The following is a 21200-nucleotide window of genomic DNA, read 5'->3' on the forward strand; positions in this document are numbered from 1 at the left end:
AACATGTTGACTTTCTCACGCATACGTACAGCAAGCACTGCACTGAGTAAATGGCAGTTTTTGTTCTATTTGAATCTTGCTGTTTGTATGCCAAGCGATGCTTACTCATTGTGTTGTGTAACAGGTGAACCACCCATCACTAGATGTTGTCCTGCCAGAGGGTCTGTAGGTTCTGGTTGTTACAATTTGTTTATGTTTTCAGGTGATGGAGACAGAGAGGATGATCTATTTGGTAACAGAGTACGCTAGCGGTGGAGAGATATTCGGTAAGGATGTTCCCCAGTGTTATCTTGATGTTTGTCGTCACTTGTCCCACTGCTTTACAGTTTGTGTTTTAAGCTGTCTGGCAATTTGCTAAATAAAAAGTGTAAATCTGATTTAAAAAATTTGGTTATAAGACAATTGTTTTGTTTTTTGTTTCGATGTTTGTTCCTTCTGGAACACCACTTGATATCGTGTTTTCCCAATATTTACTTCCTTTTGTCTTCTGTTCCACTTATTTGTAGAGTTGGAATGCCTCTCTGAAACTCTGACGACTAGTCTCTTATGACCCCTTTCTCTGTTTTCTAAAGGATTAAAAAATCCCTTCTTTGTTCCCCCTTTATGATCAGTCCTGTAATCGAATAGGCTAAATCAGAACAGAATCACAGGCCTCACTTCCTGTTTATTCAAAGATTCGACTGAGTACCATAATTATGTAACTATATTGTGTGTGCACACAGACCATTTGGTGGCTCATGGGCGAATGGCGGAAAAGGATGCCAGGAAGAAGTTCAAGCAGATTGTTGCAGCAGTCCATTTCTGTCACTGCCGCAACATCGTCCACAGAGACCTGAAGGCTGAGAATCTGCTGCTGGACCACAACCTCAACATCAAAATCGCAGGTATGTGTGTGTTTTCACTTAAGAATGTATGGGTGGGAAACTTAATATAGTGGTTTTGGGCTGTTTGGTGAGTGGGCGTAGGCAAGTGTCAACATGTGCTTTTGGAGCATTTCTCCTGGGTTGTCTCTGTATTTTTTTTACTCTGTAGAGGAAAGTGATAAGATTCAATAAAATTCTCTCTCCCCCCCGTCAGATTTTGGCTTCAGTAACCTGTTTTCTCGAGGCCAGCTATTGAAGACATGGTGTGGCAGTCCTCCTTATGCTGCACCAGAACTCTTTGAGGGCAAGGAGTACGACGGACCTAAAGTAGATATATGGGTGAGTAGACTATTAGGTATGCATAAGATCACGTTGGGCTGCAGCACAGGGTGTAGCTACCTTGCTTGAACTTTCCAGGAAGACAAATACAAAAGAATCCTGGATTTAGAGAGGCCCTGGCATGTTTTTGCTTAAAAGTATACTACTCAATTTCTTCAATAGTCTACAGCGCTCTTGATTCATATTCATAATAATTAAAATAACAGTTTTGTTAATGCATGTTTTCAAATGATGTACTCACAGTTTATTTGTTGTCTTTTCTCTGTATAGAGCTTAGGTGTGGTGTTATATGTGTTGGTGTGCGGCGCCCTGCCTTTTGATGGCAGCACTCTACAAAATTTGCGGGCACGTGTCCTCAGTGGCAAGTTCCGCATCCCCTTCTTCATGTCCACAGGTAGGTAGTGTGCTTTTACTCTTTCCCAGGTCTCTTCTCGTCCTCCTCCTGACCCTACCTTAATCAGTGCAAGATGTCACTTGCTTTTTTCATTCAAGGGACAAGAAAAAATAGTGTGCTCCGACTAGTCCACACGTTTATGATATTAATTTAATTATTTGAATATATATATTTTAACAGCCACCTGTTAAACGATAAATCGGAAAAGGCGGTAATGATTCTGAATGTGTCAGAGCAACAATAAACGAGAGTGAATATTTAGTTAATTTATTTCAACAAGTATAACATCACACAAGTCTTGTTGTTCAAGACACAGAGTAAATAACTTCCAACTTCACAAAAACAAACTTATCAATGTGATAAATGATGTATAACATTAACAGTTACTTAGAAAAATAACTCGTGTTATAAGACAAAAGGCCTGTGTCGCTATAATCCCTTGATACTTTCGTCCTGGTGACAAGGCCAAGCTCCCGAACAAAGTTTGTCTTTATTTTTCTGCTTTTCAGGTCGACTAGGGCTCTTCTCTCCATCTAACGATTAGGTCGACTATACGGGGGCAGCCTTAAAACAAACAGGAAAAAAAGCTATGAACTCATTGCGTATCCTTAAGGTCTAATAAACATGTTGAGTGCATTTCCTTCCTCATAGAACATTTACAAAGTTGATTTTGTATCGTGCAGTATTTATATCCATGTTTGCTTGCGAGCACTCTTTTTCTCTTACTGCCTGTTGTTAGGGTTTTTTGGTAGTGGTTACCACCACAAAGTAATGATCAGGGGAATAGTGTGAGACACATGGCAGGATGTGATTTGTCCGACTCATGCATGTACTATGTGTGCCCTTGTGCAAAATTCAAAGAAAAGAGGGACCCTCTCATTAAAACATTGCTCCTGGTGTGGATACATTCACCACTGTACTCTTTAACAGTTGCTTTCAACTTCAATTTAAGTTACAATTACATTTCATTCCAGTAGTGAACATATACAGTGGAGAGAACTGAACTAATGGATATGCAGTAGAGGACTTTTAACAGCCACCATTTAAGGGGGGGCTATTAGATTCGATAATTTAGTATTGCCCAAAGGCCACCTTTTTAAATGTCAGATAAATGCACACTAGATACAGTATGAAGTGGGGTTATGTAATGTGAGTGCATCTGTATGTTTGTGTGTTTATTGCAGACTGTGAGTACTTGATCAGACACATGTTAGTGCTGGAGCCCAGCAGACGGTTGACCATGGAGCAGATCTGTAAGAACAAGTGGATGAGACTAGGAGACCCAGACCCAGACTTCGACAGGGTGAGACCCCACTAAAAGTTTCCAGCACTCAGCAATGGGCCTGTTCGAGATGAACTGCGCCTCGCCTGGAAAGTGGATGAGATCAGGCAGCAGGGGGCGGACACAAAAAGTTGCAGTCAAGTCAAGACAGTTTCTAGTAGCCTCCAAAGAATATACAGGAAGTCACAACATGTTTACACCCTGTTAGATCATCTTTAGGCTACCTGTAGTTTGCAGACCATGTTCAGATATATTGTTATTGTTATTATGATCAACCACACAACATATGTTTAACAGATTAAACCTTCATTGCACAACATGAGACACGAAACAGCCTATTATTAAAGTTAAATATTACTATATTAGATTTATATTAGATTGATATTTTATTAAAATCTCTTAGATCTAATTGAGATATAATTGTTATATAGTTTATTTGACCAAACTCGCCACCAGAAAGCAAATAAGCGCTTTTCCTAAAATGTCGCACTGTTCCTTAAACTTAATTTTTTACAATACACGCCCATCCCCATCTCTTCTCCCTTCCAGTTGATAGCGGAGTGCGAACAAGTGAAGACTGAGAGAGAGACGGAGGTCATCATTGAGCAGGTTCTGATAGCCATGTCTGAGATGGGCCTGGAGCGAGAGCGCACACTTAAGGTGGAACACAAATGTCACAGCTACACTTTCAATTTCCAGCGCTGCCTTTTGTCAACAGTCAGCTCAGCATCTTATTTATATCCTGCTTTTTCCTCTCAAAGTCTCTACAAACAGATGCATACGATCACTACAGTGCCATCTACAGTCTGCTGGCTGACCGCCTCAAGAAACACAAGACCCTGCCTGTTGCCCCACCCACACCACGCTCCATTAGCTATCCTCTTAATGCTGTACAGGTAATTCGTTGTCTCTTTGTTGGAATGATTTGATATGATGGTGATCCTATGTGTATCTGTTTATAATATATAATATATCATTTGATTATTTGAAGATATGATCCTTATATCAGGAGCTTCTTCATTGTCATAGAAGTAACGGTTGATTGTTAGCGCTTGAAGAACAGTGGTTTTGTTGAAGGCACCTTAGGACTATTTTTCTACACCACTGTTTCATCAGTTTAACTTACAGTAGTTATCATGTCCAACCACAGAATGTCATTGATTGGTTTTAACCCACATCGGCCAATCCCACTGCACTAAGGAGATTGTTCAAAAACTAGTGCAATCCTCACATGAAGTGTGTGTGTGTGTGTCGTGTGTCGTTTGTGTGTGTGTGTCGAACAGACGGATCCGCAGGGTAATCCCGTTAGCATGACTGTTCCCCATGTCCAGCTCATCAACCCAGAGAACCAGATTGTTGAGGTGAGTTGAGCTGGTTGCGTCAGCCTGACAGTAGTTGGACAGCACTGAGGGTCATCATGCTTGATAATCAAACTAGGACCAGGCAGCTTTCGTTCGAGGAGGAGAAGAAGTGTAGTATAAGTCAGTCAACACAATAGTTTACTACTGTTAGTGTAACCTGGGCTTCATCTCATAGACTGTGATCAGACACATAATCACACATACATGCACACACACTCAAACATAACTCGAACAGCCTCAAAGCTGACTCACAAATGCTGTGAAACACAAGAATGCGTCAGATCACTGCACTGCAGCAGGGATTTTAATAGAAGACCTGAACTTTGAAGCATGTACAGTACCGTCTATTACAATTAAAATACATGTAAAATATGTATTCTGTACAAGCATGCAAGACACACTACCCAAAAGGCTTTTCTAATGACCAAATATGTGTGTGTATGTTTATTGTTTAGCCGGATGGCAGCATGGCACTGGACAGTGATGAAGGGGAGGAACCATCTCCCGAGGCCATGGCTCGCTATCTTTCGATGAGGCGACACACTGTGGGCGTACCAGACCAAAGGTAACACACAACTCTCCAGCCAACTACCAGTGATGTTTCATTTCTTACTACAGAATTATAAGTAGCATTTTTACTCTATAACTGTTAGCTGACAGATGACAGCAGTTTCTTTTGTCTTTTAAAGAAATTGTCTCTGTACTTTTCTTAAAACCATAACTCCAAAATCTCTGTCACCCATTATTTTCTTGCTTTTTATTTATCCTGGTGTGTTTTGTTAATACCCAGGTACAATAAAATGCCAGATCTTTTTACCTTTATAATAACCAGCCATTTGGTGAAAAATCGGTCTTTCGGCATTTCAAAATGTTCTCTGTTTTTGGGGTCCTTCTCATTCGCAATTCATTGATATTACTGTTTCTGCCAACTACTAAGCAAGTCAGGTTATGGTGTCAACTTCAAATCAATCAAATGTTATAATTGATAGTTTTTTAGGAAGTGTTTATTGGTGGGTACATTGATACAAGGATGGTGGAGTGTGGGTTATTTAAGGTGAAGTTAAATATTTGATTTCAAATTAGACATTAACCAGTACATGAGCTAGTTCCTAACATAGAAATGTAGCTAGTGACTCATTACTGGTGTTCTTCCCTTCCCACCACAGGACAGAGATGCAGGAGGACCTCCAGAAACTGCCACCAGGTTTCCCTCGTGGTGCAGTGCCCCAACCCCCATTTCCCCCACTGGCCCCCACAATGGGCCAAATGCACACACTCATGCCCACGCAGAGCTTGCAGCCCACACAGCAGCTGGAGTACAAGGTACAGTCAGTTGGGTTAGATTTGTTGTGGGGGTTTTCAGTTGGTATTAGAAGGCCTCTGGAAGTCATCAGTTCAGAAACCTCCGTGTGGAGGGTCTGCATATTAACTTTATTGATTTCCCCCTCCAATCTGACTTCCTGTGTCTGCTGATCCTTCAGGAGCAGTCCTTGCTGCAGCCACCCACCCTACAGTTGCTCAACGGCATGGGCCCTCTTGGTCGAAGAGCTTCCGATGGCGGTGCCAACATTCAACTACACGCTCAGCTCCTCAAGAGGCCCCGGGGGCCCTCACCACTTGTCGCCAGCCCGGTGAGGATTTCTGTATGAGTGCAATTTGTATTTTCCACCCCTGTGTAAACTGTAGGAGTGCTGACTGGTAAACTCTTTGCCTCTCTTAGCACCCTATCCCTGCGGTAGCTCCCGTGGATGAAGAAGGTTCAGACGGAGAGCCAGACCAAGAGGCAGTACAGAGGTAACCCACGATGATAGTTTTTGGTGAAGGGCTATACTGTACAGAAGTGCTGTCTAAACTGGATACTCTGGAGGGCCCGTAACCTGTGACGGTGGGTCGTGGGTTCTGTGTGAATGTTGAAATAGAATAGTTAGCTTAAAAATCAGTAATTTTCTCAAAGCATCTGCACCGATTTTATTAGTTAGGTTTACGTTCATTCTCTCACTGGATACAAAACTAAGCAAAAAATCACTGGGTTTACAAGTATTAGAATCACGCAGTGGAGATTTATAGACATGTTTATGCACAAAGTTAGAAAAACTGTCAAAATAAGAGGTTTGACAGGCTGACATTAGGGCAGGGTAAGGGTAGGTTTGGTATATAGAGTTGTGGTGTTGGAAGTCCATGTTAGGGTTTCCCAGCTGGTCCTCTTCAGACAGCACTTTCTGTAGACTTCGCTGGTGTCCTGGGTTGCTGGGAGTGAGTGCCTCTAGGCTGCTCTGCTTTTTTCCCATGGGAGGTGGCCACACTGCTGTGGTGCTTACCCAATCTCTCCTCCTTTCTCCATCGCTCAAGTGCCTTCTGCCACAGTTCCAAACTGAATCTGCCACCAAATCCAGCCATCCTATCGCTCAAACTCTTTGGCCAAGAGCTGCTTTATCTTTCCTATTTCAGCAAGTGCCAAAGTATTCTCAGGACTTTCTCACCCTTTCTCACACAGCTTTGCTAACTCTGAAGCTTGCAAAACCAAAGATTTAAAAAATGGCAAGCAGTCCAATCTTTAAATTGGAAGCTGGGGGGTTGTGTGATACCCATAAGCTATAACATCCATCTATGGTATAATTTTATTTTATGTTTTTCTGATTGGCTATGATGATATGAATGATGGCACCCATTGGCAGAGGTGGGAATGGGCGGGCCTTTACCCCCGTCTCCATTAGCCAATGAGGACAGAGAGCTGACCAGCGCTGCTTCCTGTCTCCCACCCTCACCCCCGTCCTCCCCCCCTCCCTGCGGCCCAGGTACCTGGCGAACCGCTCCAAGCGGCACACGACGCACGCGCTCACGAGCACATCGCATGGCGAGCCCTCGGCAGAGTCACAGCGGCCCCAGGGCCCCCGCCAGAGGGGGGGCTGGGCCCCCGACATACACACCCGGTGAGGGGACACGCCCGCTCCGAGCTGTATATGCACAAACACACACACACAAACACACATTCATATTAAATGGGCATATGAAGCCTAACTGTCTTTTTCTCACACACACTCATATACTCACTTGCACACACAGCTGATCTCACACACACATTGGTGATGATGTAGTCACACCAGGTGAAGGTTTGCACCTTCCAAACAGGAAGGATATTTTTTGTCAATAGCGGTGTTAGAGGTGGAGGGTGTGGCACATGACAGATATATCTCCACATCACCATTAATCCATGATTCAAAATAACTGTTCCTTCCCCACAAACCTGGAAAGATCAGGTATGTGACATTGTTCTTGTATGAGCAGCCTCTCGAAACTAAATCATTACCTCTGTGTATTTTCTCTCCAGTAGAGGTCATACGCTCATCTTCCTCTCACTCAGTGTAGAAAGTCCGTTGAGATACTGGGTTCTTTTTTTCATTGTGAAGTTATGTATTGGGATGCAGTGGTAGGCCGAACCTGTTGTCTAAAATATTGCTTGATATCGATAAATGTGTGCCTGTTGTTTAAGGAAGCGCGATCTGTTCAGCAACAACGGATGTGTAAAGCTAGGAGCTGTATATGTTCGTTTATGGAATACTTTTTGCCAAGCAAATGCTTTTTCGATTTAAAAATATATATATTTCTGTAAGTTTTTGTCTCATTGATTGAAGAAGATGCAGTGACCTCTGACACAAAGTGTCAAGGATTTAGTGGGATTATAGAATATCGTCAGAGTGCAGTTGTCAAAATATTAGGACCAGCTTCCAAACACTCAGTCGTAGTCAATTTTGCGCAGTTGTTCAAATTTGGAATTCTCCTCCGTCATGATTGACAGGATGGATGAAATAATTTAAAGGATAGCTACTTGTTTGCCATATCAGTTGTGTGAATTTGGGGGTCCTAATGTTTTTTACACTCTCAACGTGGCATCTTAGATACTTTAACTTGTAACATTTGTGCTGAACTCACGCTTCTCATATGTCTGTTTCTGTGTCTGTATGACTGATTGTGTCTGTGTCGATGTGTTTGTGTTATCTGTCATGTTGTGTCTTTGTGTGCGTGTGGCTGTGTGTGCATTTGTGTACACGTGTGTTTGTGTCTGCTCCCTGTGGTCCCCTCCACAGATCCAGCTATAAGGACTGTAACACCCTTCATCTCCCCATGGAGCGCTTCTCACCTGTCAGACGGTTCTCTGACGGCGCTGCCACCATCCAGGCCTTCAAGGCTCATCTAGAGAACAGCAGCCTCATTAAGCAACTCAAACAGGTACATCAGTCTGCTAAGCATCAAGAGATAGTATCAGCTTTTTTCTTGCTTGTTTAGCTTTATGAAAAAATACATTTTAGCTGTAGGAGAAAATAAGGCAACATTTCTGTTGAGGGTGCCTTGGGTTATTGACCAATAACAAACAATTGCTTCTCCAGCTCCTAAGATTTCAGAAATGTCCTTCTGGTCTGTACTCTGCTTTGCCCCAACCCCCCTGCCTTTTAAACCGCTCATAGAAGGGCAAACAGTGGCTTTCAAGGCAAAAAGGGCAGAAATAGTAATACATTGCGGCTAGTCTGATGCAATTTCTTACTCTTAGGAATACAAACCAAGATTGTTCGCATTTATGCAGCAGTCAGTGTAGGAGCAGTCACTCACTAGAAGTGGACTACTGCATGCAACGTTATCAACACGTCCACTCGCTCGTTGTGAATTTTCTGGACAGCAACCTGGTCTATTAACACATGGGCATTATACAGACTTTGTACTAGGAAGCTGGCAGGGTAAAGTCGTTTTTATGTACGGTCCAGCTGATTTAGACATTTGCACTCTCACATACAGCTAGATATAGATCTAGATATGTCAAGATAAATTCACATTAGCAGTGTATGTGTGTGCAAATACGCTTTAAGACTAGAGCAGGGGTTAACAAAGTGAGAGGTGAAACAAGGTCACAGAAGCACAGGTTGAAAGGTTTACTTGTGAGCAGCAATGCCACAAGAGACCCCCAGGACTCATTCTGCTAGGACAGGGATGGAACTTGAAATAGAATTGGACATGATATGATGGTCAGATCTGGGAATGGAAGATAAAGATATTCTGGCAATGGTCACATAAAGATATGTGTGGTGAGACCAGGCGACAAAGTAGTTACAGAGTAGGCAGAGCTGGGACGTAGTCTTAGGGAGTACTTGACAGTAACGGTAACCAGCAGGGAGGAAAAGTGACAAATAGAAAACTTCTACTGTTTTTTTTTGTACCCTTTCAGATATGTCAGCACAGTAACAACATTAAAACATTTTGTTTTGAGCTGTCAACATATGGGACAGATGCTCCTAACAGATTATGCCTTTCAGAATATTCACAAAGTGCATCTGAGCAACACTTTTAATGCATTGTAAAATTGAATGGTGTATTAAAAACACTAACACCCGAACAAAAATTTACCATGAAACAAGGGAAGTGTCCTGTGGTTTTGACAAAAGATGGTCACAGTGAGGTCCACATCTAGCTTCACTAATCTTTATCCTGCTTTTTTCTGTTCGTAATCAAGAGATGTCCGGAGCGTAAACTTGGTGAACTAGTCTGAGCATTGTTCTGAAAGTAGGACTCATTTTAGACTTGCTGTATCTCTGACGCACAATATACACTGTTTCTTAAGGGGAGTTCTAAGTTGTTCTCATGAGAAAAAACCTCAAGCTGTATCTTGAGACATCACATCATTTGCAGTGACACTTGTATGAGATTACCTCACCCAGTCAGAGGCTGGATAATCATCATGTTCACAGCGGGTGCTTCATCCTTGGCATGTACCGACGTGCTGGGATTATCATTACTCCCAAGAGTTAAGAGGGTTAATATGGATAGGAGAGAGGTTAACACACTTGACCTACACCCTGAAAGGACCACTGAAAAGATCCACTGGAAGTAAACAGGTGCTGGGACGAGTGAGTGCATCATATGTATTGTAGCTGGTCATACAAGCTGGTTTTTCATGGGTTTGGAGTGGACTTGGAGATATTAGGTTTCAACATCTAGCATGTGGCAGGAAATTGGTTCAAACTTGCATTCAGTAAAAAGATTAAATTTTTTTGCCAGTATGGACATGAGATGGGTTTTAAATTGCATACATACATGGAGTGCTGCGTGGGTGTTAAAAAAAAAGGTATCCCTCTGGTGCTCTTCAGTTAGGGGATCCTACTAGTTAAGAACTGTTGAAGAAATCTGAGGCACTCAAGAGAGCAGTGATTTTAAAAAGCCTGTAATATATCATGGCTATTTACTCAAAGTGATAGTTTCCTTATATCTGTTGACAAGCAGTCACATGATGAGTATGGACAGGTAAGCAGTCACATGACAGACGATGTTCAGCAGAGGAAACTACACCAACATCAAAAAGCCAGCAAAATGTCAGGATAAAACAATTAGCTATCCCTGGTGAGCTCAGCAAAACCTATTTTCAGCCATTGTTTGATTACTTTTTATTTATTTATGCTACTTTTCTAGAGCCAACACATTGCCCACAGTTGGAATTACTTCCCATGTTAGCATGTAAGTTTAATGTTAGGGCCACATGTCTGTGTTTCAAAAAGGAGTGTGAGCAGCTCCAGAAAATGTATGCTGCCCAGCAAGACGAGCGATTCCTGGAGCACACCCAGCAACAGCATATCCTCTACCAGCAAGAGCAACAAATCCTCCACCAGCAAATCCAGGTATTTCAACCTGTCAGACAGCTGTCATAAAGACGCCTTTACAAGCCAAATCTACCCATGGTGGTTACAGAAAGTACTACGATGTTAGTTCTGGCAGGATTGGTTTAGCTGTTTTACGTGAGTGCTTATAGCAGCTCTTCATAAGTCTTACATTATGCATGCATTATACTGAACTATGCAGGTATAAAGTGTGTATATATAAGCTTTATAGAAAATGCTATTGATTTGGTTCACCTGAGGCTTTGATATCCTGCACTGTGGTTTCATTTGTCTCTCCTTTCTTTGGGACACACACACACACACACACACACACACACACACACACACACACTTTGTATCTTGTCATGCAGCCAGCCTCACCTAATCAATCATAATTAGATTAACATATAATTATATTAAAGAATCAAATGTAATTTCTCTTTACCCGCAGGGTCTGTCTTTGGGCCATGGAGAGAGCCAGCCCAGTCACCTAACCCACCAGCTCCAGAGGTGAAAAACACACACACACACACACACACACACACACACACACACACACACACACACACACACACACACACACACACACACACACACACACACACACACACACATTACTCATCAGCTATTGAACAGTGAACAATAAACTTGATACTGTGGTGCAGTGCTATCGACTGAAGTGTTACATCATTGTCGTATCTCTCTCTTCTCCTCTCTTCTCCTCTCCTACTCTGTCCTGTCCTCCCTCAGGTTGCGTATCCAGCCCTCCAGCCCTCCGCCAACACATCCCAGCAACCACCTCTTCAGACAGCCCAACCAGAGCCCTCCGCCTGGCTCTGCAGGCATAATGCAAGGGCATGGTTAGTAATACTGTTGCTAGAGTGCTTAAATGCTTCTTAATCTTGTAACTGATGTAAACTTGGTTGTTCGATTAGAAATGTATTGATCCATCTTCCTCTCTTCCAATCGTCTGACAGCTTTTATAAATTGTTTATCTCAAAGCTCAGTTTTGACTGTTTAGACACATCTTACTTTTGTTATTCATGGTTATGTGGATTATAAGGTATTACATTTGTTTTTTTATTTTTTTTTTTTTTTTTATTTTTAAATATATATACCAGGCTTCAAGCTTGTAATCCAGTCTCTGGTTTTTGTCATCTATAAAAAAAAAAAGCCTGACATCTGACATATGTTCGTTTTTGACATTAGGTTATGAATAATGCACTAGAAGGAGTAGTTCATGCTGACTCGATGAAAATGTTTTTTCATGTGTGACCAGGGGCAGCAGGTGGGTAAACATGTCAGTCATCAGAAACACAATAACTTGTGATTACGATGTTTAGATAACTGATTTTATTTACTCATTGTAACAGGGACCATTACTTAGGGTTAGGAAAATTTGAAAGTTGAAAAAGTAGTAATAGACATTGGCAGTTGGCAACCATCCAAGCAAGCCTAAATAGATAAAAACAAAGCCCAACTAAACTATGGAAAATTAAAATTAAAACATTTTTAAATAAACAAGGGTTCCTGAATCGATCAGTGCAATGCTTTGAATCTTAAAATCCTTATTCGGAATGCTTAATTGTTCCCTCTTTGTAAAAATTCACTCTCATTGCCAGAGGGATTTTGGTGGATCAGAGACTACTTAAAGGATGTTGTCGGCGTTCAGTAACTTTGGCCCGAGGTTTCGCTCTCATGACTCCTCTGCTCTCCTCTCTCCTCCTAGGAGGTCCGTCATCAGTTCAGTACCAGCACGGTACTCCAGCGCTGTATCAGGGCCAGAGTGGCAGTCCACCTCCCACAGGCCTGGCACGAGTCTCTCTACCAACCAATCAGCAAGCAGCATCTGCACGCCCCACCGTCCCACTGGCACAGGGTGTACCTCAACAACAGCAGGTGACTGCAAAGAGCCAATAAAATAGAGTTTTTGTCATTGTTCTCCCTGCTAATGGCTAAATGTGTTGTTGTTTTTAATGATCTGACATTGACTGTTTGTACAGGTGACCATTCAGGTTCAGGAAGTGGAGCTGGGAGGTGGGGCGCAGCGTCAGGGAAGCTTTTTGTCCACGCCAGGTGGACACAGAGTCCTCGGGAAGCAGCTGAGCGCAGACAACGCCGAGTCGCACAGGTGACCCAACCCATCATGTCACCACGTCCCCTGATGGCGGCCAAACCCTCCCAACAATACCAATGGACTGTTTCTGTGTCTTCTTTTTCTTCCATCTCTTTTATTTTTGTTTTATTACTCTGCATGACCTCACCACTCCCAATAGACATTTCCCATTTGTTGTATTTTTCTGTTTATGATTGTATATTTCTCACTGTTTGGTTTGTTTTACATTTCTGCTATGTCCACTGATTTTCTACAAATTGTATTTTGAAACTTCAGACCGTAGTAATGCTGGTCAGGCCAGAGATTTTATGTGTAAGAGAGCAGACTTTGTTATCAGTATTGAAATTTAATGTAATTCCCTCATCAACTTTGCTGAGATGACATCCTCAACAAATTCTCCACCTCAGTGTAGCTGGGTGAGTGGTTGGGTGCAAGTGTTTTGCTGTATGTAAAGTAGATCAGTCACCCTGTGACCCCCTACATCATCACCATAAATAGCCCCCTGCAATCAGGACTGCCTTCACTGAAAGAACGTGTAACAATCTAATTTATGTTTTGGAAATGACGTTACACCTCTCAGTGAATACCTGAACTTGGACTTGACCTGAAATGTTTAGAGGCTGTCGGTGTGCGGTGATTTAATGAAGACCTTTTGTAGAATGTTGGAAGAAGGACTGAGAGCGTGTTGATGTTAGACAACAGTTAGCCAATTATTCTCTGCATTCCCTCTTTTCTCTCCAGTCGCAGCCTTGGTCGCTTCACATCGGGCTATGACCAGGCTCAGTTCAATCCCCACCTTTTCTCTGGCGACGCCACCTCCCGGGGCGTCTCTGGAGTGGTCGGCTCCTACAGTCCCTACCTGCAGGGTGCCTCCCTCAAAGTCCCTGGCCTGGAGGGTTACCAGAGCGGGGTGGTGGGGACCAGCAGCTACGGCACCCCCTCTACACTACAGCAAGCCTTGCTCTCCCCAACCCCTTTGGACTACCGCCCCCCACAACAGCACGTTACTCCCACACTGCAGGGCCTCCTGTCCCCCCGCCACTCTTTAACAGGCCACGCCGACCCCAGGCTTCCCCCCCAAGATCTGGCTGCCTTGCTAAAGAGGCAGAGCCCTCGGCCGTGCCAAGCACCCCCCACACCACCCAGCGGTGCACCCCAAGAGTATGAAGAGATGCTGCTTCTCCGCCAGCTGAGCCAGGGTGAGAGCTTGGAGCCACAGGCACCACAGGGTGCCTCTGGGGGCCAACACTACCATCACCTCCTCCAGATTCGACCCCCGGATGTCCAGCCGCAACAGCACCCAGCCCAGACACCTTGCCCAGGCTTACCTCACTCAGAGAGCATGGAGGAGGATGAGGTGCCAGCTGGGTACCATCACCCACATGAGGGCCTGCTGGCCAAGGCAGTTGAAGGTCATGAGCTCCTGGGGCCTCCCCGAGGAGGCACCCCACCCTACAGCTCCCCGACACACAGGCATGGTGGCTACATAAGAAGTGCTCCAGCAAATAGAGGTAAGAGTAAAAACTGAATACAGAGATTCAGAGTCCAGTATCTCTTCTGACTGATCGTTTACTTTGACCTTTGTGTTGCTGACTTACATTAAAAGATCTTACAGACATTAAGATTAGCATCGGAGTAGTTTATTTTTTCACTTGCTGTGTTAAAATCCTTACATACGTAGTAGTATATTTATTATATGCACATGCTTAATCTTTTCTCTCAGAATCTGAGCATGTGGAGTGCAGGCCCCAGGGGCAGGCAATGGAGGTGCCTGATCATAATGGTGTGGGCTATTCGCGAGGTCCCCAGGGTGACGCCTATAGGTCCCGTGGACAGCTACAGCGCCACCACACCATCCAGACCTGTGACGATGCCTATGTAAGTGAAACCTCACTGCTTGTTTTTGTAGTTAAAGCAAAATTATGTAAGAATTTGTTGTGATTTGGCAATACCACTGTCATAAATATAGACAAAGGGATGATGGGAACAATCTCACATTTGCATGACATGTTATTATTGGCTGGGTGTTTATTGTATGTTGTGTGTTTATTGAGTATGAATTATCACCTTATCTTGCTGGTCAGTGCAGTGCTGCAGAGAGCCTGTTTATTACAGTCCCTCCAGAAAAACGTGATTATGCGATCGCATAATTCAATGCATGATCAGCCAAAGTCCGAATATTTATGCGGGGCCCGCATTTTTTCAAATACGCCGCACTTTCGCCGCTTAAATTGCCGATTTCCGCACATAATATGCGGGGCTTGCATGATTTCATAATCCCCACATTTTCGTTGCAGAACAGTCACATATATCTTAGCAGAAAGTTGAAAAATGTTGCGTTTACTTCACACAAGAGCAGCCATTTTCCCCTGTTGCCATGGGAATGTTATGAAGTGACGTAATTACGCGGCGTGAACATCATCGAAAAGCTGCAAACCCCGCGATGAAGCCATAATGAAGCCCGCAAATCAGTCTCATATTTTATTTATCCATTTTTACAGAAGTTGTAGCATAGTCCTTTTGTAAAGCTACAGAACTTGTTTGACTCACCAATGTTTTGTAAGTTTGAGCCATGTGTTTATTAAGGTCTGAAATAAAACAAGATTAGAACTTAAATATTCCCAGCACTTTCTGTGATGTAGTATGCTTGCTTATCATAGGAAGTAATAAGAAATGACTCTTTACGTTAAGGTAGTAGCCTAATGAGAACAGGCTGTTGGGGGAATCACTTTTTTTTTCTCTTTTTCATCAAACTGCAATTTTTGCAAGTTCCCGCAATTTCGTTGCATAAAATTGCATAAATATGCCACATATTCCATTGTATTTTTTTAGAAAACGTGCCGCATAATCAAGGATTTTTGCCCGCAACAATCACAAAAAACTCAGCATTTTTCTGGATGGACTGTTATTAGGATGATAGCTAAAGGAAGAATGTAATGAAAGGAAATGTACTTATTTATGTTATTATGCTAAATGGTAAATGGACCTGTACTTGTATAGCACCTTTCTAGTCTTCCGACCACTCAAAGCGCTTTTACACTACGTGCCACATTCACCCTTTCAAACACATTCACTCAGTGATGGCAAAGTCCATTGAACAGAAACTAACATTCATACACACTCAGACACCGATGCACGGCATCGGGAGCAATTCGGGGTTCAGTATCTTGCTCAAGGATACTTCGACATGTGGCACCAGAAGCCGGGGATCGAACCCACAACCTTCCGATTAAGGAACGACCCGCTCTGCCTCTGAGCCACAGCGAGACATCGACATCATAGCTTCTAGAAGCTGTTCAGTAAGTATCAGTCTAAAACTGTTGCCCACTTTCTGTCCAGGATCAGGCAGACCCCATGTCTGGGATGAGCCTGTTGGCTGGGAAGGCACTAAGCTCCGCTCGCATGTCAGATATTCTCAGCCAGACGTCACTGACAGGAAGCCAGCAGCTGCACCAGCGGGAAGAGTCGGGTGAGTAGGAGATGTGCATTTATCTACCTTCAAATACAAATTGTTTGGATTTTCCTTTGTCCATGTTGGTAAATGACCTGTGTTCCTCATGCAGTGTGTGATGTGGAAGGGGAGCTCCATGCGGCAGCCTGCTACCCCTCCTCCTGCACCAGTGACATGCTCCTCAGCTACAAGCCCCCTGACCTGCAGTACAGCATGGAGCAGGCCGGGGTCTAGCACAGGTACGCACACGCTCACACACACAATTCAAGATTTAAGTGTGTATCACCTCTCTTATTCTAAATGAGCAGGGTATCAGTCAAGTAATTGTCCAGCAGGTCCTTTTTGGCATTTATGGTTTACTCAACATTTATTACCTGGCTGTTTTTTGTTATGTGAGGAAGTGACCGTGTCTATAAAAAGTATTACCTCTCTTGGATCTTTTCATACTTTGTTTTACAAATACCATTAAACGTTTTGACGCTGATCTCTCTCAAATGTCAAAATGAAAACCAATTAATCCGATTTATGTTTGAATATAACACACAAAATGATTGATGACTTAAAGCAGTCAGAACATATAGCCTGTTGAGTCTTATTGCTTTATGATTGACTTTACTAGTTGCCAATTTGTTTTGAATGTGTGTAGTTTTTGACAGGAGATTGACTTTCAGTTTTGGACCTTCCAGATACAGCTCATAAAAGATAACCAAGTTAGTCCTCCATAAATTCAGGGGACTGGTGAGACACAGATTACAAAAATGTGTGGTCTTCAAGGCCAAACATTCAGTTTCTTCTTTCCCTCTCCTTTTAGGATGGGGTGTATCCTGTGTACAGCGGTCCATATCAGCCATCCTAAGTTGCGTTGACTTGAGTTGAGCAGCATCACGCCAAACCACCGTCGTCTGCCCAAGCGGGGGGGCGCTCTACGTCCATCTGTCTGTCTCCATCTGTCCCTGGGAGGGCAGTCTGCGCAAGAGAGGGGGAGTGTGGGTGGGTGTAGACATTAGAGGGGTTGGGGTCCACAGGTGGGGGGGGGGGGTCCTCGGGGTTCAAAAGTCAAAGTGCCAGCATTTTCTGCACAGACATCCAGCATTCATCGCCGCAGGTTGTCTCCTCTTCTCACCTCGCATCATGGGTAGATTGGGGTTCCACTCCTCCCTCTTTCGACTCAACCCCCTCACCTCCTCCTCCCCCACGCCCACCTGCTGTCCTGACCTAATCCTCCCCTTTTCACCCTTCGTCTTCTATTAACTGTTGGCATACTTCATTACGTGCCTCATTGGCCAACACATCGATACAGTCATATTTGCAAGAACATAGTCCGATAACACAAAGAAACATACACACTGCTGCCACAAACCCAAAGTATTCACATTAGGAGTGTGTGTGTGTGTGTGTGTGTGTGTACGTGTGTGTGTACGTGTGTGCGCGTGCGCGCCTGTGTACGCATGACTGAGAAGAACAGGCGATTGGAGAGGAAAGGTGTCTTGGGTTCAGACTGCTCCTCCTTCTCTCCCCCCTCCTGCTGTACCACAGCAGATCATTCCGGAGCAGGCTGAAGTCTCAGCAGTGACGGCCCCCTTTTCGGCCGGGTGGCGGGTGTTTTTGGTCAGGCTCCAACCGGGCAACAAAACCGCTCTCTCCAAAGATGGAGCTCAGTGACATCACACAGGACAAACCAGCTCTCTCATTGTTTTTGTTGTTTTGTTTTTGTTTGTTTTTTGTTCTGGCATTCATTTTATTTTTTATTTTTATTTTAAAAACTCATTTTTACGGCTAATGTCCATGTAGGCATTATGGTCAATATTGTTACTCTTATTGTTATAACTGTTTTCTGTAAAAGAGGTTTATTATAATGAATATTATTATTATTATTATTATTATTATTAAAGGAAAAAACAGTTCTGTGTTGCAAGGAAGACAACATTGTTCTTTGATTACTTAAGTAATTCTGCACTTTCGGTTCAAGCTATCCTCTCTGTTTCCACCCCCATTGCAGTTCCTCTCTCTCTCTCTCTCTCTCTCTCTCTCTCTCTCTCTCTCTCTCTCTCTCTGTCATACTGTTACTCTGCTTTTCAAACCTTCTTCCCATCTCCTGCAGCCCTAACTTTCTCACGCTGTGTTACCCCTTTTCTCCATCCTCCTTTCCCTTGTCAGTGACAGTGTATTGCATTGTGGGTAGTTTTACCAGACATTTGCTCCTTTCCTTGTACAGTGATGCCATGTATAGAACGCTATTGCAATTTCTGTATCAAATCTTTTCTTTTTGTTACTTTTTTTGGTTGTTTTTAGGCTTTTTTTATATTGGTATTGTTTATCATTTGTATTTTTTGGATGTCTTCAAAATGTTTTCTTTTTTGTTTTGTTTTTGTTTTATGAATCTTGAGATTTCTAGCCAAAAGAGGACAGAGAGAAGAGAGACAGTACTCTTTCTCTGTCGTAAAAAAGATTGTTCTTATTTGTTTTAATATTATATCGAGACACTTGAATAAGAGGAGAGTAATTATTTTGTGTTTCTTTTTAAAGTATCATTTCAATCGATGTTGTGACTGTCATTCTTGTTGATGTTGGGCCTGTTTTCTGTTAATGGGGTAGTTGTGGCAGGCTATACAGGGTCAGGCTTTGGGCTTTGTCTGGGTTGGTTCGGGTGCTACAGAGACTTAACACTTAAAAAAAAAAAAAAAAAAAAAAAAAACAAAGACAAAAAACGAAGGAATAACTTGTAAAATAGCTGACATATCATCCTAAGCATCACAAGTGTGGAGACGGACAAACCCACTTCTCTTTCTCTCTCTTGCTGCCCTGCCTATCTGCTGTGATCCTTCCACCTTCTTTTACTACATCGGCTTCTGATCGGATGACGCCTTACAGACATGGCCCCTCCTCCCAAACTAATCTTGTCACTCTGGCAACCAAGGAGGAAACTACAACTACTATTACTCAACCCCCCCCCTCCTCTCCCCGCTTTTGGTTTTCTTGGACTTACGTCGTTTTTCGGCCTCGCTTTGTTCTCCTGCCCCAAGCCTGGAAGGGAAGATGGGAGGCAGGGTTTCATTAACGGTTGATGGATCTCGTTGCAGTTGGATACACCTGGACGCACCTCCAAAACCATAAAAGGGAAACATTTCAACAGGTGACTTCAGGAATAAACTGTTTGAATTGGACTTCCACAGCAGAGGAATACAAAGTCGTGGTCAGAGCAGGGCTGGGTGTGCCCACCTTAAACGGGTCCGCCAAGGTCTGTGCCCTAAGCCGAGTCGGGCTCAAGCACAGTCGGATGGAGAATACAGCACACTGGGGACCACAGCAGAAGATTGAACTCCTGTCTCTTTCTCCCTTTTTTTAAAATTTAATTTTATTGTTTGCTCTCTACTTATCCTCCCATATACAATACCCTGGGATACTGAGTCTGTATTGGGCTAGCAAGAGACTGTGGCGCAAAGAATACAGCTCCACTCGTATGTGTTTATACTGGCCGGATTCCACAATAACCTGGCTGCAGCGGTTGACTTTTCATATGCTATTTACATCTGAGAGCTGCAGATGTTGTCTTGCAGCGCCTGTGCTTTCCATTCGCACCCATGTCACTTCCTGTTTACCAACATCCACTCTTCATCAGAGCGGGTGGGGCTAGCGTTAGCGATAAATCTAAATCTCTTCAAACAAAGAGTGCAATACAGAGAGTGGGACGGATTTCTGAAATGAACTCGATGTGAGAGGTTTTCTGTTTTCTTCCCAAACTGAGTTAATGTCTCTTTGGGCAGAAGAAGCTCGTTTCCATTCCATTCAGATCTCATTCATTCCTCTTTCAGATCTGCCCTACTGTTTTCTCTCATTGTTTACACCAAGCCAAAACTGAGATCTGGATGAGAAAGAAATGGAGTACTTGTGAGTACTTGTTGGGAATTGGAGAGGAAACGACTGGAATGGAATACATTGCATGTCTCTTGTCCCACGGCAGGCTAGAAACTCTAAAGTTACAAACCAGAGGTTCCACTTTGTCTAATATGGTGACCGGTGGCGGAGCTGTTGTTTCGGGGAAGAGCGGAGGCACACAGGAAGGGACAGCTGGAGTGGATGGAAAGCACTGCAGATGATTCAGAGGTAATGGGGAGCAGAGCGCTGTTTCACATACACCTTCTGCCTGATCAGACTGACCCTTCTCCTCCCTCCTTTCTTTTTTTCTGTCTTAACTCTTCCATCCCTCCTCCTCTCTTTTCTCCTCCCTGCTCAGCAAGCCAGCTCTCTGCTCTATTCCTGTTTCTTAGGTCATTTTGTTTTCTATTGGTTCATTTTGTCTTTATTTGTTTTTATGTTCATTTCTGTTGAGTACAAAAATACTAAAGTGCAACAACAATGATTAAAAAGAATATCAACCAAACTGAGATGAATAAATAAATATATATAAATAAAGAAATAATTTAAAAAGGTTATGACTTGTGTGTCTCTGCTTTTCTGGATTCAGCATTATATGTTCTTACAGTGCAGTTTCAGAAGTTACTTATTAATATTCTGGCTCCGTGTCGCTGGAAGACCATAAAGTGTTTGCATGTTTCACCCTGCAAGTTGTGTTTTTTTTTTTTTTTTTTTGTTGTCAGACTGAAAATAAATATGCCGAACATAATCTAATGATGACGCAGGTGCACATTGATTTGCAAAATAGCAACACAATGGAGTAGCAGTTTAGATTTCAGTTTTAGCACAGGTAACAAAACACAAAGACATGAATACATTAATGGGGCAGAAAAGGATTGTG

The 21200-nt window shown here is 43.1% G+C and overlaps 1 protein-coding gene across 3 annotated transcripts in view; it reads left to right on the forward strand.

The window, feature by feature from the left end:
• The window catches only part of sik3 (SIK family kinase 3), a 35572-nt gene extending 14697 nt beyond the window's left edge, over nucleotides 1-20875 (forward strand). Inside the window, exons 3-26 of one of the 3 annotated variants that reach the window (XM_051399535.1) lie at nucleotides 203-266; nucleotides 723-884; nucleotides 1078-1202; nucleotides 1473-1596; nucleotides 2781-2899; nucleotides 3428-3538; nucleotides 3640-3774; nucleotides 4162-4239; nucleotides 4695-4804; nucleotides 5406-5562; nucleotides 5721-5870; nucleotides 5960-6033; nucleotides 7035-7169; nucleotides 8325-8466; nucleotides 10779-10898; nucleotides 11329-11387; nucleotides 11628-11737; nucleotides 12607-12776; nucleotides 12881-13008; nucleotides 13735-14504; nucleotides 14717-14871; nucleotides 16333-16462; nucleotides 16557-16683; nucleotides 17256-20875. In XM_051399535.1, the coding sequence (XP_051255495.1) occupies nucleotides 203-266; nucleotides 723-884; nucleotides 1078-1202; nucleotides 1473-1596; nucleotides 2781-2899; nucleotides 3428-3538; nucleotides 3640-3774; nucleotides 4162-4239; nucleotides 4695-4804; nucleotides 5406-5562; nucleotides 5721-5870; nucleotides 5960-6033; nucleotides 7035-7169; nucleotides 8325-8466; nucleotides 10779-10898; nucleotides 11329-11387; nucleotides 11628-11737; nucleotides 12607-12776; nucleotides 12881-13008; nucleotides 13735-14504; nucleotides 14717-14871; nucleotides 16333-16462; nucleotides 16557-16678 (3450 nt within the window). In that variant the 3' untranslated portion in view covers nucleotides 16679-16683; nucleotides 17256-20875. Of the gene's footprint in view, nucleotides 1-202; nucleotides 267-722; nucleotides 885-1077; nucleotides 1203-1472; nucleotides 1597-2780; nucleotides 2900-3427; nucleotides 3539-3639; nucleotides 3775-4161; nucleotides 4240-4694; nucleotides 4805-5405; nucleotides 5563-5720; nucleotides 5871-5959; nucleotides 6034-7034; nucleotides 7170-8324; nucleotides 8467-10778; nucleotides 10899-11328; nucleotides 11388-11627; nucleotides 11738-12606; nucleotides 12777-12880; nucleotides 13009-13734; nucleotides 14505-14716; nucleotides 14872-16332; nucleotides 16463-16556; nucleotides 16684-17090; nucleotides 17232-17255 lie in introns of those variants that run through there. The other 2 variants (XM_051399536.1, XM_051399537.1) reach the window with 2 other exon arrangements.
• The last annotated feature ends 325 nt before the right edge of the window (nucleotides 20876-21200 follow it).

This window comes from Dicentrarchus labrax, unplaced genomic scaffold (assembly GCF_905237075.1).
Source record: "Dicentrarchus labrax unplaced genomic scaffold, dlabrax2021, whole genome shotgun sequence".
Lineage (NCBI taxonomy): Eukaryota > Metazoa > Chordata > Actinopteri > Moronidae > Dicentrarchus > Dicentrarchus labrax.